The sequence below is a fragment of the Hippocampus guttulatus genome, chromosome 4 (genome assembly GCF_054856545.1).
Source record: "Hippocampus guttulatus isolate MCC_2025c chromosome 4, RoL_Hgut_1.0, whole genome shotgun sequence".
Taxonomy (NCBI): domain Eukaryota; kingdom Metazoa; phylum Chordata; class Actinopteri; order Syngnathiformes; family Syngnathidae; genus Hippocampus; species Hippocampus guttulatus.
The window spans coordinates 25,932,002-25,947,684 of NC_141264.1; the positions used below are offsets into that span (position 1 = coordinate 25,932,002).

General features: G+C 48.7%; 1 protein-coding gene across 1 annotated transcript; it reads left to right on the forward strand.

The window, feature by feature from the left end:
- Positions 1-3,219: 3,219 nt before the first annotated feature.
- rgma (repulsive guidance molecule BMP co-receptor a) lies at positions 3,220-15,539 on the forward strand. Its single transcript, XM_086109605.1, has 4 exons — positions 3,220-3,759; positions 5,919-6,034; positions 8,752-9,275; positions 12,555-15,539. Exons 1-4 carry the CDS (start codon positions 3,746-3,748, stop codon positions 13,218-13,220), a joined length of 1,320 nt encoding a protein of 439 aa, XP_085965731.1. The 5' UTR covers positions 3,220-3,745; the 3' UTR covers positions 13,221-15,539.
- The last annotated feature ends 144 nt before the right edge of the window (positions 15,540-15,683 follow it).

A 15,683-nucleotide genomic window follows, 5' to 3' on the forward strand; every position in this document is an offset into this window, starting at 1 on the left:
CCCGGCGACGAGATGCAACTTCAAGGTTCGAACATGGATGCGGAGTAGTTGACTAATCTGTTCAACGCTGCGTCCATTTATTTTGTTTTTTTTCGCAAAGCAGTCTACATGTTGTCAGTGTATTAACGGCACGGTATGCTCGGCAGCTCAATGCTATCTTGAGTCCTTCGCTAATATCGTTTATTGCTCATGAGCAGAAGCTATAAGCGTCAAAACATTGACAAATGGAATCCCCGCGCAGTCAACCGAAAACGTACACCGGTTGGCCTGCTCGCGCAGGAATTGGAGAAGCGAGAAATGAAAAAGGCAGCTGTCATATGGGGGGAGAAGCTTTTGTTTGAGGCATTCCGACGCAGTTTGGGCCCCTTAGCAACAAGAAATAACACTCTGCCAGGTGTGACGTGGTGAGGAACGTTCATTGTCCGACAAACCGTCGTCCCTTCGCGAAGGTTTCCCGAAATTTGTCTTGACGTGCCGCCTTTCATTGAGGTCAGCGCCGCTTTGCAGCAAAGCGAATTATTTGTCTTGACATCTTTACGCACTCTGACTAGTGCAGTCCACAGCCAGAATTAAACAGAATGGGGGCGGGGGGGGTTGGGGACGACCCCAACCCCCCCCCCCCTCGGTGGATTGCGGTCTGGCTTTTCAAAAGCCTCACCTTTCTGCCGCAGGAGGAGAAAAGGAGATTGTGTAATGAGGGTTTACGTATTCAAGCTCACTCCTCTGTGGGCAGCGGCAGACCCATTTGCAAAGCGTCCCGCATTCAGGCAGTTAGCGAGTGTGGCAATAATTCCACCCGGCGTCTCGGGCGGAGCGCCACATATCGCCTCTTAATGGAGTTTTGGAATTCATCCTCACAGCTCATTATCAAAAAGCATTGGGCTTGGATGCATGAATCGCTTCTGGTTAACATTGATGGGAAATGCAATAGTACACCATCGCCATCTTTGTCTAGGAGCGGCTTTTTGCGGCGGCGGCGGCGGCGACGGCGATAGGGCAGCCTGTGCGAGTTTGTTTGAAAATATTGCCATTCAGACAAAAATTGCGTCTGGCTATCATACAGAAATGAGTTGAGAGAATTTGCATGACACGCAAGGTGTAAGGTTCCGCGCAGGTTCCGAGAAATTCTGTTTCCTTTCGGTTTAAAAAAAAAAACCCAACATAAAACTCCCTCCAACGGGAACACGACGGGGTACGTGCGTGTACATGTCACGTTGGCGCGAGGAGACGAAGCTTCGTAAATGCTCGGAAGGGTCGGTTTCCGGTTTCATGTCCGGCTGTCGGGGATGACTTAATATGGTCGCGGTTGTGAAGCGCAGGGCCTGGTGGCCAGGCCTCCAAGTTGGACAATCCCAATCATCGGAGAGCCGTTTTATTTCCTGAGCAAGTCCAAGAGCTGCCTTTTTTTTTTTTTTAATTATTATAATACATTGCAAAAAAATCTGATTTCTTATCGCACCAGAACATTTGTGTTCAGGTTCCATACGGAGACGTAGCGTCATCTGGCGAGCAGATCAGTTGTGCCGCCCCGTCGCATCGCTTGGACAAGGCGGCACACGCACGCTAGCCGCTAGCATCCGGCGCCCCTAAAAGCCTCCTTTTCACACGAACGAGGGTGTCAGCCTTTCATGTCGTTCCCTTACATCAATGTCAAAATATGCTGCCTCTCAACGGCCATCTGGAGAGGCCACGCAGGTCGGCGGCGAAGATCAACCAATTACAGAGCTCTCTTTCTGGCCAGATACACAAAAGGGTGATGTCATGTGAAAGCTCGATCCGGTGCCGGCATACTAATGCGCCATCTCCTGCGTCTTCTTCGGCAGGAAGCAACAAAAGGGCCCGATACCGAGCCACGTTCTGCTCCTCCATTTTGATTCGTATCTTGGCAGAGCGAGCTGGCCGGCGAATCTCGACACGGACGGACTTTTTTTTTTTTTTTTTTCTGATCAGAGGAGGAGAAAACGGAGGCGGGAGAGCCACCTGTGTGGCCAGGAGTTCAGACTGGAGAGTAGCAAGAGGGGGTGGGGGGGTGGGGCTGCTTGCGGTGGTATTTTCCTGCTTGCAGCCTGATCCCAAAACACAGGTGCAGCTTCGACGTGGCCCTCCCCAATATAATCCCCCCCCCCCCTGCTGCTACGTGCCTATTTCCATTAAATTCTCATTATGCTGAATTTGTCTTCTTCTAACCTGCTGGTTTTGGGGATTTACCCCCCCCCCCCCACACACACACACACACAATATTGACCGCAGCTTCATAAATCCATATCTACAGTGGTGCCTTGAGATACACGTTTAATTTCTTCTGTGACTAAGCTCTGTGCATCTCAAATGATCTTTTCCCATCGAAATGAATGGAAAAGCCATTAATCTGTTCCAGTCTCTCGAAATACAATTTGGTCATGAGTGTTTAGTGAAATAGTAGCACTGTCTCATCTTGGACTTTTTCGAAGAAGAAAAAATGACAGTCATGGCAGAAGTGAACCGTTTTTGCCAGATTTTTTTTCTTCAGTTCAATGGACACTGCGCTGTTCCTTTTGGTCCGTGCGCTTTGACAACCCCGAGCAGACGGACGGCGCCAATCGCATCCCTCCAGTAAACCGCGGTAATCGTAGTCATTCTTCAAAGTATAATTGTGAGTTTAATGTCGATATAGAGTCTGTTGCTCCACCATTTGTGTTCGGCGGATAGCCGTTGTTTCAAGCTCCGAGACGCAACGCCAATGCTTTTCGTTAGCCTGTCGAAGGAATTTTGCATCGTTTGTTAGCAATGACTCAGCAGACGATCCGAAGGGAAAGCGACATGGTTGTTTTAAAGGCACTAAGTGTAATTCTCTTTCTTTTAGGTTTACTTTTTATAGTCAGCTCCAACTAGGAGTGGCAATAAACAGCTTGAAGAGTCTTTTTTTTTTTTTTTAAAGCTGACTTTCTGTCAAATAGCTGCTTTTTGTGAAATGACCTGCATTCAATGCGCCGTATCTAAAATGTCTGCCTGCGGGTGAAAGCACAAACATTGACCCAAACGACGGTTCTCATCTCGAAAAACGCGTAAATCGGGTCACTTGTATCTCAGAGCACGACTTGGGCGAAAATTGAATCTGTGGAGGGGGGAAAAAGAAAACGACTTTGTGCGGGCTATTAGAGCGTGGGGCAAAAAAAAACAAAGGCTGGCAAGTGGGAAGGCAACCCAATTAAAAAGGATGCTGGCATTCTCTTTGGTCGGGTGCGGACTTGAACGCTGGCTGCTTTTTAGAGCTCGTCTGCTAGAGCGACGAGGAGGGCTTCACAGCTGAGGCTCGGCGTCACGCGGTGCCGATCGTTGTCTCCCTCACACTTTCTAACGAGCCATTTCACAACATCCACACGACGGACCTCGCCACGCAGCAGCAGCAGCCGCCGCCGCCTCCTTTCCACGCAAACAATTTGGATTAAACGCGCCGATGTGGGACTTGCTGTCACTTGGTGTCTTTTTTTACCCATCGACTGACGAGATTCGCGTGGGTTCGGATGAACCTCCAACTCCGAGAGAGCACTTTTTCTTTGCACGCGGGGCGTCATGTGCACGTTGGAGCATTTGACGCGCGCGGCGCCGTCCAGAGAGTCCGATTTGGGATTACACTGACCCCCCCCCCCCCCCCCCGGCTGACCGCCTTTATTGACTTGAAGCAAGAGGGGGGTCGCTTCCCGGTTCCCACTCCCAGGCGGCTTCGGAGTCCGTTCGGCCGTCCTTCGGGCTCCCGCGGGACTCCATGCAGTCGCAAAGGTCGGTTCGTGCGTATCTAGCTTCAAAATATACGCGCGCGTGCACAAAATGAGCGACGTTTCCCCGCGACGTTAAACATTTCGACTGTTGCTGCCAGAAAAGTGAATGCAAACCTGTGGAACAAGCGTTCTCCCGGACATTCATCGCGTCTAAAGCCAATCACCCCCCCCCCCCCACACACACACGCACACACACTCTCCACACCCCCCACCTGCCCGTCTGCCTTAGCTGCGCATTTTCATGTTGCTCAAAGCCTAATAGCATGACAGCTGCAATTAGCACTAAGCGAGCCGTCCAACGAGGCGGACCGTTTAATGGCAGGTCTCCGGAGGTCCAGTTTTGTTTTACAAGCGCCATCTGTTAAGAGCAGGTTGGTTCGTCGGACTGACTCGACAGTGAACCCGGTTTTCCGCGTCCAACATTTCGAGCCGCGAGGGTCGGTGGAGACGGCATAAATCAAATACCTGACCAGATTTCTACAGGCGGGATCGCAGATTTAAAGGCCGCGCTCCATAAAGGCACGCGGAGGACGTGAGAGCGGAATCTTGGATTGTTTCAGATGTCTCAAAGCGGCGTGACACACATGATGATATGGAGTATTCATAAACATAGAGCTTGCTTCAGAGGATAAATGACAGATATCTGTGAACATTTGGGGGGGGGGGGGATGCAGGAACTCAACAAACGACGAATCCTGTTGCTTTTGACTCAACCGGCGTGAATGACTAAGATTAAGATTAAGATATCCTTTATTTCTCCCACACTGGGGAAATTTACAGTCTACGACGAAGAACCTACAGGAACAAAGAACTTATTTATTTATTTCAGCAAGCCACTCAACATCGGTCATTTGTATTCATATTGTGTTAGTGACTTAAAAAAATGATTTGGGCAATTCTGTTTTTAACTCGTGATATGTACAACCCCGTCGCTCATAAAAATGACAGATTAACGTTGTCGGCGGTGTCCTTCTGATTGGACCTCAATGATCCTTTTCCCCCTCAATTGGTCAATCAAAACATGCATTGTAATCTTGCAACTGGTCTGAATGCACTAAACATACTAAATGCACATTCCACTTGGAATTGTCATTTCAGAGCCATCTAGGCCTTGCCAGATAACAATCGTGATCACATCATGGTTTCCCGTCAATCATCCAGCCGATAGGACACGATCGATCAGTGACTTGGGCTGTCATCATTCGTTAACGTGGATTTATGAGTCTGTGGAATTTTCTAGCGATGTTCACCGTACCGCATGCTTAACAACTTAACTTCATCATACACTCTACCTTATAATTTTCTACTTAGAAATGATTATCTTGAGGTCGTCCTAACCATTGCTTTGTGGAGCGTCACTCAAAATGATTCGTACCCAAGTGCCAAGAGGAAGTCTGCAAAAATAAAAAATAAAATAAAAAAAAGCATCTTCATCCTCACGCCCGAACAATTAATCAAATTGCCGTAAGTGCCATTATGAGCATTTGCTGGTGTTTTTGCATGTCTTTACAACCAGTTTCTTTATGCCATCTCTCTATTTATCTCTTTGTGCTCGTTTTTACAATTAATTCCCATCGCTTTGGGGTAACGCACAAATACTGTACCCCCCCCCCCCAAAAAAAAGACCTACTGTAGTATTTTGCACAAGTTTACTACCAGTAAACACTTTTCATGTGTGTACGTGTTCAAAATGTTCCCCTTTCAAACTTCAACGGGGATTTTTTTGGACTCCTTCGCGATGTCACCTTCAACATAGTTGAAAAGTGAGTTGCTGAATTCGTCGTGCTTCGTGAACGCTTCAGTGGCTCATCGTGGAACAAGTCTGCGCATTGAGGTGTAATTGGAACTCTGTGGAGGAGGGGGTCGAGAGAACCCCCCCCCCCCCCGACCAGTGATTGGCTCGCCCGATCTCCCCTCTCCCTCGCTCGCTCTCTGCCCGGCTGACTCGCACCCATTTGCGGCTACCCCACCGCGCTCCCTCCCCGCCAAAGGAAAGAAATGACCCGCTCGCTCGCTGCCTTTCCAACCGCGGCTGGCAAGCTAACTTTCGGTCCACTTACCGACGGGGAGGGGAAGTGATGAGAGCGGACGGGCCCGACTTGAGACTCGTTTTCCGGGCTTTTCTCAACTTGTCCCCCGCTGTGTGGCCCCTTCCACCAGGCAGAGGAGTGAAGGGCGACCCCGAGCTGGATGGATGGTTATGGGGAAGAGAGGCAGACCTTCGGCGATTGAAGTGTGCAGAGTCTTCGTCCTCTTTTTGTCGCTCTTGCCCTCAGGTAAGACGCAACTTTATATATATATATATATATATATATACATAGATACATTTTTTAACCAACAGAGCAGCTTTTTACCTCACTGGGCAACCTTCCTCCAGTTGTTTGCGTTTGAACCTGTAATATTTGGCGCCGCTAAAGTGTTGTAAATCGGTCAAAGTGTCGTAAAAGCATGCTAAATGCTAACTTGTCCTGCAATTAGCAACAATCAATTGCGACAAAGGAGGAATCAGGCTGCCAGATTAGAGGCGACGTATTTCCTCTTGTGACGTTTGGGGGGAATCGTTTCAAGGGGTGGGGGGATGCATTTAATGCGTTGAAAATTAATTGACACGTTTGTTTTCAGTCTTTGGAATCACCGTGTTGGATTGGTGAAGTCAGAGAGTAACGAGGAGATGGGTTTTTTTCTGCTTTGTTTTGTTTGGGGAGATGGGGGCGTGCTTTGGGGTTTTAACACAGTAGCTCGTGGAAAGTTAATACCGCCCATTGCATTTGCTCATACCAAAGATGTCTCAATGTTGAGTTCGATCTTATTGTGGTCTCTAAAAATAATTTTAAAAGACTGTGCATTTGAGTGAGAGCGTGGGGAATTTGATACTTCAGTCAGCCCTTTTTTTTTTAAAAGCAGTTTCTTTATTCAGAAACTTGGCACTGACGGGTTTCAAGTCACTCTGGCAAAAACTCCGCTAATAGGAGTACATTTGGAACTCAAATAAAGTCAACGACAGCACGGGGACACTTTCACCCCTCTTCAGGGAGCTCTCAATGTTTTCCAAGCCTCTATCAGTGTTCCCTCTTAGGTCACTCACCATTCAACAATAAGGTGATAATGTGCTGATAGTTTTTTCAATTATTAGATTGCTTTATTGTCATCTGGTAGGATTTGGAGACAGTGGTGAGTCTTTTAGGGTGGCTGGTGTTTAAAAGTGGGACTTTATAGTGTGTGTGTGTGTGTGTGTGTGTGTGTGTTTTATGCACCCTGCGTTCCTAAAAGCATCACAAGTCTGTGTCGTAATGTTTGAATAACATTTGAGTGAAGGGCTGCCTGAATTGGCGACAAGCTACTCGAGTCGTGTTTTTCCAAATAGTACTACCTTGAAAATGCTTTGCGCGGTAGACTAAAGCGTTCATCAAAAAGGACACAAAAGTAAAGGTAAGCCTTTGAAAAACCTTGATTGACAGTCGGGGAAACATTCATTCATTCATTCATTCATCTTCCGAACCGCTTCGTCCTCACTAGGGTCGCGGGTTGCTGGAGCCTATCCCAGCCGTCATCGGGCAGTAGGCGGGGGACACCCCGAATTGGTAGCCAGCCAATCGCAGGGCACACAGAGACGAACAACCATCCACGCTCACACTCACACCTAGGGACAATTTAGAGTGTTCAATCAGCCCGCCATGCATGTTTTTGGAATGTGGGAAGAAACCGGATTACCCGGAGAAAACCCACGCAGGCCTGGGGACAACATGGAAACTCCACACAGGGAGGCCGGAGCTGGAATTGAACCCGGTACCTCTGCACTGTGAGGTCGACGCGCTAACCACTGGACCACCGGGCCGGTCGGGGCAACAGTCAAGTGTAAATAGAAGTTAACCGCTGTAAAAGGAGAAGGCGCGAAACCTCTCCACTTTTACTCTCAACATCATAGTGCAGTGATACAGCTCGGAAATACGTTCAAGGTCCAACTGTCATTAAAAGAAAAAAAAAACAAGAGTCAAGTTATTCCAGATATTTTTTACATCTATGACAAGTGCAAAAAAACGAAGCTGCAGCCATTTTATCGAGTGCTTATCCTCATTAGGGTTAGAATGAGATGGAGCCGATCCCAACTGGCTTTGGGTACTTCTTGAGCTGGTTGCCAGTTACTTGCAGGGCGCAAATAAAGAAACAACCATTCACACTCACGCCGACTGGTAGATGGAATTCTTCCAACTGTAAATAGTCAAATCAATAAAACACGCGAACTCAATTTGAAAGACAACCTGGCGATGTTGGCGGCACCTTGAAATGATCTGTACCTTGTTCAAAATGTCGTCATCATCAAAACCTTAATCGTCTTGCCTATATATATCCATTTTCTGAACCGCTTGATCCTCACTAGGGTCGCGGGGGGTGCCGGAGCCTATCCCAGCTGTCTACGGGCAGTTGGCGGGGGAACACCCTGAATCGGTTGCCAGCCAATCGCAGGGCACACAGAGACAAACAACCATCCACGCTCACATTCACACCTAGGGACAATTTAGAGTGTTCAATCAGCCTGCCATGCATGTTTTTGGAATGTGGGAGGAAACCGGAGTACCCGGAGAAAAGCCACGCAGGCCCGGGGAGAACATGCAAACTCCACACAGGGAGGCCGGAGCTGGAATTGAACCCGGTACCTCTGCACTGCGGAGTCGACGTGCTAACCACTGGACTACCGGGCCGCCCGCCTATATATTTATTTTTTGCATTTGACTGTCGTACAAGTGAAAAAAGAAGTTAACTTCTGTAAAAGGTCAATACAAAACACGCACTGTTTAATCATTGAACAATATCAAGTATACAAACATTGAGTAATAGATAGTCATCGTAAAAAAAAAGGTCTTTTGCCATAAACTTGAATGCGAAATCCATTTTTAGCCGAGTCACCCAACCGAGTCTCAAGGTAATCGTTTGCGATGGTTTAATGCTAGTTCGGGAAACATGCGCGTCACGTTGTGTCGTTGTTCCCAAACAGTGAGTCTGCAGTGCAAGATCCTCAAGTGCAACTCTGAATTTTGGGCCTCCACGACGAACTCTGGGCCGGAGGAGGAGTTCTGCACGGCGCTGCGCGCCTACAACGGCTGCGTGCGGCGCACCGCCCGCACCTGCCGAGGCGACCTGGCGTACCACTCGGCCCAGCATGGCATCGAGGACCTGATGAGCCAACACAACTGCTCCAAGGAGGGACCCACGTCGCAGCCGCGCGGCCGCACGCCGCTCCCGCCCGCGCCGCCGCCGCCGCCGCCGCCGCCCGACAGCCAGGAGCGCTCGGACGGCCCGGAGGTTTGCCACTACGAGCGCGGCTTCCCGCGCAACGCCGCGCAGCCCAACTTCACGCACTGCGGCTTCTTCGGAGACCCTCACCTGAGAACCTTTGGCGACGACTTCCAGACGTGTAAGGTGGAGGGCGCCTGGCCGCTCATTCACAACAAATACCTGTCGGTCCAGGTGACCAACACCCCCGTGCTGCCCGGATCTTCTGCCACCGCCACAAGCAAGGTGAGCCGGACCTCATTTATCCTTCGCCGACTCGTGGTCCGCAAGTTGCAGAACGAGCGAGGGCTGCGACAAATCCGACCGTTGATTCATCTGTCAAGGATTTTGTCAATTTTCATTGACGAATCAGAAACTTGAAACTTAAGTCAAAAACAGGACATTCCTTCAAATTCATTCAATTCATTTTCCGATCCGCTTCATTCTCACATGGCTCGCGTGGGGTGATGGAGCCCATCCCGGCCATCTTCGGGCAGTAAGCGGGGGACACCCTGAACCGGTTGCCGGCCAATCGCAGGGCACACAGAGACGAACAACCATCCGCGCTCACACTCACACCCGAGGGACAATTTGGAGCGTTCAATCAGCCCGCCATGCATGTTTTTGGAATGTGGGAGGAAACCGGAGTACCCGGAGAAAAGCCACGCTGGCCCGGGGGGGAGGGGGGACATGCAAAGTCCACACGGGGAGGCCGGAACTGGAATCGAACCCGGTACCTCTGCACTGTGAGGTCTAACCACTGGCCCACCGGGCCACATTTCAATCATCAATTAATTCCGATTCGGTTACGGGTTTGGGCCGCAACGTGTCAAAGAACATGCAAAAGTAAAAGCTGGCGTGTTTTCACTTTTAATGCGGCCGCGCACTTCAAAAAGATTTGAAATTGCGGAATTCCCATCAGGGATTTCCGCTGCCGATTTCGTTACAGATCGGCCAATACCGATGACGTAGATAAGCCGCCACAATTTTCAATTTGGAGCTGCTCACCAACGAGAATCTGAATCGGCGATTCATCCGCCAAATATTTTTCATTTTACGGAGACGGAAACGGTACCCAGGTTGCGGACACGACGCATCAAGTGCCCACGTCGAGACATGATTGGATGTATTGTAGTACCGATATTTGGAATTTTGGCCACTATGGGCATCGGCGTTAAAAAAAAATAATAATAATTGACAGCCGGTAAGACATCAATATAAACCCGCGATACATCTTCGTTTAAATTTTCAGTGGATGTGCGCAATCGCTTTTGAAAATGGCCAACGTACAATCAATCGGTGGGTGTTCATAAAAAGGCCCGGCACGGAAAATCCCCTCTTCGGCTCTTTGGGAGCCTTCTCGGTTTGTGGGTCGTATGAAATCTTGAAACGTTTTGACTTTTTCCCTTGGCGTCAAGTCCGCAGCGAACACGAGGCCGACGGGCATTTCTCCGCCGAGCTCGATGGTCCCCGCGCTCGTCATCATTTCCGCAGCGCTTAATAGCGGCCTGAGAAATGTCCCCGAGTCGAATTCCGGGGGAGTTGCTCGCCATTCTCACGGCAATCACTGCCCGCTTTGTTGACTTTGCGCTTGATCCGAACCGAATCACGTGCGCGGCCGACTCGTTTTTACAAACTGTCTTAATGATCCTCAATGACGCATTTAGGCTTCTCTTTTGAGCTTTTGAAGTCATTCCCTTTTTTCTTTTTTTTTCCGCGCGCTACTCGGAAGCAGAGCAGAGACTCGAGTGCGGACAAAGGGGGGAAAAAACAAGGCGGCGCGCCAAAAGGCACCTGTGCAAACAATCTGCTAAGAGATCGGCGTTAGCAACGCGGCGCACATCAAAGTGTCTGGCTGGCCGACTGCAGCGGAATAACCGTCATCGCTTTTGGCTTTTCCTATTCCGATCTTTGCAATAAGCCGGCGGCGCGACGGCCCCCCCGTCGGCGTCCTCGCGGCCACAATGCCCGACGACCCGTCTGGCTCGCTAAGCTGCAGCGTACCACGCGGCTGCGCGGCGGCCCCCCGACGCCACTCCCCGGAGCATCGTTGGCGAGTTCACGGGCGGGTTTTGCGACGCTATGAATGCCTCGTCTTTGTGTCTGCACACTGAGGCCTGATTTTTTTTTTTTTTTACACACTGCTCAGGCTGCTGGCTTCCCTCTCACTTTTATTTTTTTTTCCGGGGGAGGCGGGGGGCATTTACCTTGGCCTCACCCTCAACCCCCCCCCCCCCCCACCCACCCATGTTGAGCTCGCTGAAATGTGACACTGAAGCCGGGTGGACTACATGGCACAGAAAGATTGAAAGAACTTTTCCTTTCAGTGGGGCGCTCGTATTTTCGGTGGATTCTCTACAGCCGAAAGTATTTGGACGCGGACTCCAAATTTGCCATCGAAAAAATAAATGACATTCCACTGAAACGGCTCCACACTGTCAAACCTTCGCAAGTTGAAACACGCCGGAGTCGATCACAAACTTGTGCGATCAGAGAATTTATGTGAACAAAGTTTTTTTTCTCATTTTTTTAATTATGGGACTTAACGGGAAGTACATTGATACTTTGGCTTACGAATACCCCAAAAGGTTTTGGGAGTTTGGAGCTGTCATTTGGTCGATTATGTAAAAAAATAAAATAAAATCTTTGTGTTGCAAGCCAAAGCGCAATCCTCTCTGTGGGGAACGTTTGAAATGCTCAGCATGAAAAAAGGCAAAAGTAGGAATGTTCATGAACACGACGATTAAAAAAAATATATGAACAAGGATCTTTCTTTCTGACGCAAATGACGCAAGTCCTACGTGTCAAACTGTTACAGCGTGCGGCGCAAATTACTGACTTGGTGTCACGTTTTTGTGTTCCGGTGGCTGGCATCGACAGCCCCCACGAATGCCCGATACCTTATTAAAACAAGGCTGGTAACCGCCTGATATCGATCCCTGGTATCGGTACTCGCCCATCCCTAAGTGGAAGTACCGTATTTCCCGCACTAAAAGGCGCACCTAAAAGTCTTCCATTGTCTTAAAAGCTCACAGCGCGCCTTAAAATCCTCTGCGCCTTGTGTATGGTCGTTACGGTAATATTTCAACCACAAAATGGCTCCTTGCTCGAGACACGCTGACAACGCAGCGTTCAAACTTAAGGCGATCGGTTACGCGGTTGAACACGGAAATAGAGCAGCGGCAAGAGAGAGTTCGCTAACGCTAACGTTTAGAGTTTAGTCGCTAATGTTATAACTCGCTGTTGGTTAAGTGAACTGTGTCGCTGCTTTATTCAATACGTTTTACTGACATCTGATCGTCCTCTTGGCGTTTCCTTGAGCGTAGCTCCATCTAGTGGATGCATTGTAGATTGCGACTTATAATGCGGTGCGCCCAATGTATGGAAAAAAAAAGACAAACTAGGCCATTCATTGAAGGTGCGCCTCATAATCCGGTGCGCCTTTTAGTGTGGAAAATACGGTTTCGCACGACTTGCCCAGAAAAACTCCGGCGAGTAACTGCTTTTTTTTTTTTTTTTCTGCAGCTGACAATCATCTTCAAGAACTTCCAGGAGTGCGTGGACCAGAAGATGTATCACGCCGAGACGGACGAGCTCCCCGCCGCCTTCGCCGACGGCTCCAAGAACGGCGGCGAGCGCCACGGCGCCAACGCCCTGCGCGTCGTCGAAAAGGTGCCCGGCCAGCACGTGGAGATTCAGGCTCGCTACATCGGCACCACCGTGGTGGTCCGGCAGGTGGGCCGCTACTTGACCTTCGCCGTGCGCATGCCCGAGGAGGTGGTGCGCTCGGTGGAGGAGGAGGAGGACGACGACAACCAGGACTTGTATCTGTGTCTGCACGGCTGCCCGGCCAACCAGCGCATCGATTTCAAAAAGGTGCGCAGCCAAGCCGCGGGCGGAACCCGCAGGTTCACCTACCAGTCGGCCAAGGCCAAGTGCAAGGAGCGTCTGCCCGTGGAGGATCTCTACTTCCACTCGTGCGTCTTTGACCTCCTGTCGTCCGGGGACGTCGACTTCACCATGGCCGCCTACTATGCCCTGGAGGACGTGAAGACGCTGCACTCCAATAGCAAGCGCCATCACATCTTCGAGAAGAACGCCTTCTCCAGTTGCGCCGCGACGCACGGGGCGGCCAAACGCTTCCCGCTCAACCTCCTGGCCGTCCTCTTGTGCTGCGCGCTTGCGCTTTAGCCGCTTGAACGTTGTCCTCGTTCTCACCGCAGTCTCGTTTGCAGGGTGGCAACGGGAGCAGAGGTTTTCCGACATATTTCCGGAACGTTGGAATTCCGGAATTTTAGCGACCGTCGCCGTATGCTCACGTTTTCTTCACGAGGCTTGGGAATGTACGCCTGGGATGAAATGGACTGCAGTCCACGGGGGGACCTTTGATGGATTTCTGGCTATCCTCCATCGAACCCAAGCCCCCCCCCCCCCCAAAAAAAGGACAAACGGAGTCAAAGTCATTTTTGTCACGGGCCTCATCGTAGTTTTGGTTTCCCCCCCCTATCGGACCGCTACGACTGTGAAACCGTATCCGTGTATAATGGCCGCATCATATCACATATGATGAACCGGATGTTATCAAGGCGATACGTTGCACACCTGCACTCGATCGGTCAAATCCGCGGTCCGGATAGACCATGTAAAATATTTTTTGGAGATGGTTTCACCCCTCCCACAAACTTTGAGCGTATGTAAAGATGGAATGGGAGACTTTTGTGTGACATCACTTTGAATGAAAGGCAAAAGCAAGCTCGCCTCGAGCCAGTTCAAGTTTACTGTAAAATTGGCACATGAAACAAAATAAGAATTCAACTTTGTATATTTAAATACCAAAAGGTACCAACCAAACAATACAATTTTGTCTAACTTCATGCTAACAGATTGCGTAGCCATACGTGTGATAACGGAAATCAGCATGCACGTGACGGTCGCTCTCAACCTCCAAACGACAGCGATGTCCGACAATGTGGGTCCGCTCATGATGATCCATTCGTTCATGATTAGTGTATTTTATTTAAGACTTTTTGAACAAATGACTTTTTTGTAGTTGGTTGTTTTGCATGTAAAACTGCAAGAATTTCTTGATTCCATCACATCATTGAACAAATGTCTACTGTCTCCAAGTTGCGCGGTGGCCCAGGGCCATCGGGCCACCGTTAATGTCAGACCCTTGTGTTTGATGCCTAAGAAAAGCAGTTCTGACATTTGCTGTGGAGATCAATGAGGCCTTTTTCAGCTTGTGTGCACGCAGGACAGTTTGTTAGCATCAGTGGTACTTTTAGTGTGCTTGTGGGTGCAGGACATAAGCCCCCCCCCCCCCCAGCCCACAGCCACCACCCCAGAAAACCATGTCAATCTTTTGTCAAATTATTACATGTGCAGTCACAACGCTCAAATTCAGGGTGGATTTGGGATGAGTATTGTTCAAATGAATTGAATTTTTCAAAAAAACACAAGTAATGGCAGATGTTGGCAAGTAAATATTTAAGTAACCAACAATTTTTCAATTCACGTTGATGTTAAGGGAATTTTGTGGGTGGGGGTCGGGAGGGATGCTGTGCAAAGTGGAGAAAAATTGCAATTTCCGCCAAAATGAAAACAAATCAGTCTATCAAGAAACATTACGTCGACTTATTTTGCTTTTTTTGGACTACCTATAATGATCTGGAGTGCCCCAGGGCTTTGAGTTTGGCACCCCTTGTGTTTAGGCCACAAATATAAAATGAACATCTCTTTTTAGCGGGGGTCAATGACAAAATGACATGTATGGGAGCGGACGTCACTATTTGAGGAAATGCATCGTGTAGTATCACCATTCATGCGGAAGTGATTTGAGGACTTGAGTCTTTGCCAAAGAAACAAGCTTCTGTGCCAACACCTTTGCGACTACGGAGAACAACCTGAGAGTATTTTGAAAGTGACACTCTTTCTCAAGCATTTAGTCCCCATTTCAACATGAGCTCTCAACTGTGCTCTTACTCATCTTTGTTTGATTTTAACACTGAAGTATTTGTCACTGCTGCCTTCCTTTGTTTGTTTGTTTTGTTTTGGGGTGCTTTGTCGACAGCAGTGACACAATTTAAGTGATTGTAATGTGGAATCTGAATCTTGTGTTTGTAGATGTGGTTTGTATTGTGACTTTTACAGTAGCTGATGTGATATTGTATATAGTGAGTGTGTGTGTGTGTGTTAATTTGACTAACTGTGAATGTGAAATATTTGAATTATTTTTTTTTTGCAGATATGAACAGCACACAAGACAGTTTTCAATTTTTGTGTTTTGTGCTGCTCATGATTGCCAAATGAACGCACTTTAAGTTTTTATCCAGCTCTTGTGTTGTTGTTGTTGTTGTCGTTTGGAATTTAAAAGGAATAAATAATAATAATAAAAACAGCCGGGAAATGCCCAAATAGATCAAACTGTATGTATAAAAACGTGGTGCCACACACACACCATCTGTTTATGTCAATTATTTATTGAATAAAAGAAAAATGTGTTGTTCGTGACCGTTGTCGCTTTGTGGTGACGTTGCATGTATGTTAGTCTTTTACTGCCCCCTGCTGGATGCGCGGAGACATTGACATTTGAGACAGCGCAAATATTACATTGACTCGTGCCTGTGGGACCAATAAATATGCAGTTTTTGTTTT

Excerpts from the sequence above, each read along its gene's own strand:
- rgma (XM_086109605.1), top strand. Across the intron at positions 6,035-8,751 it reads TTTGTCGCTCTTGCCCTCAG|TGAGTCTGCAGTGCAAGATC; the intron begins GTAAGACGCAAC and ends GTTCCCAAACAG. Across the intron at positions 9,276-12,554 it reads CTGCCACCGCCACAAGCAAG|CTGACAATCATCTTCAAGAA; the intron begins GTGAGCCGGACC and ends TTTTTTCTGCAG.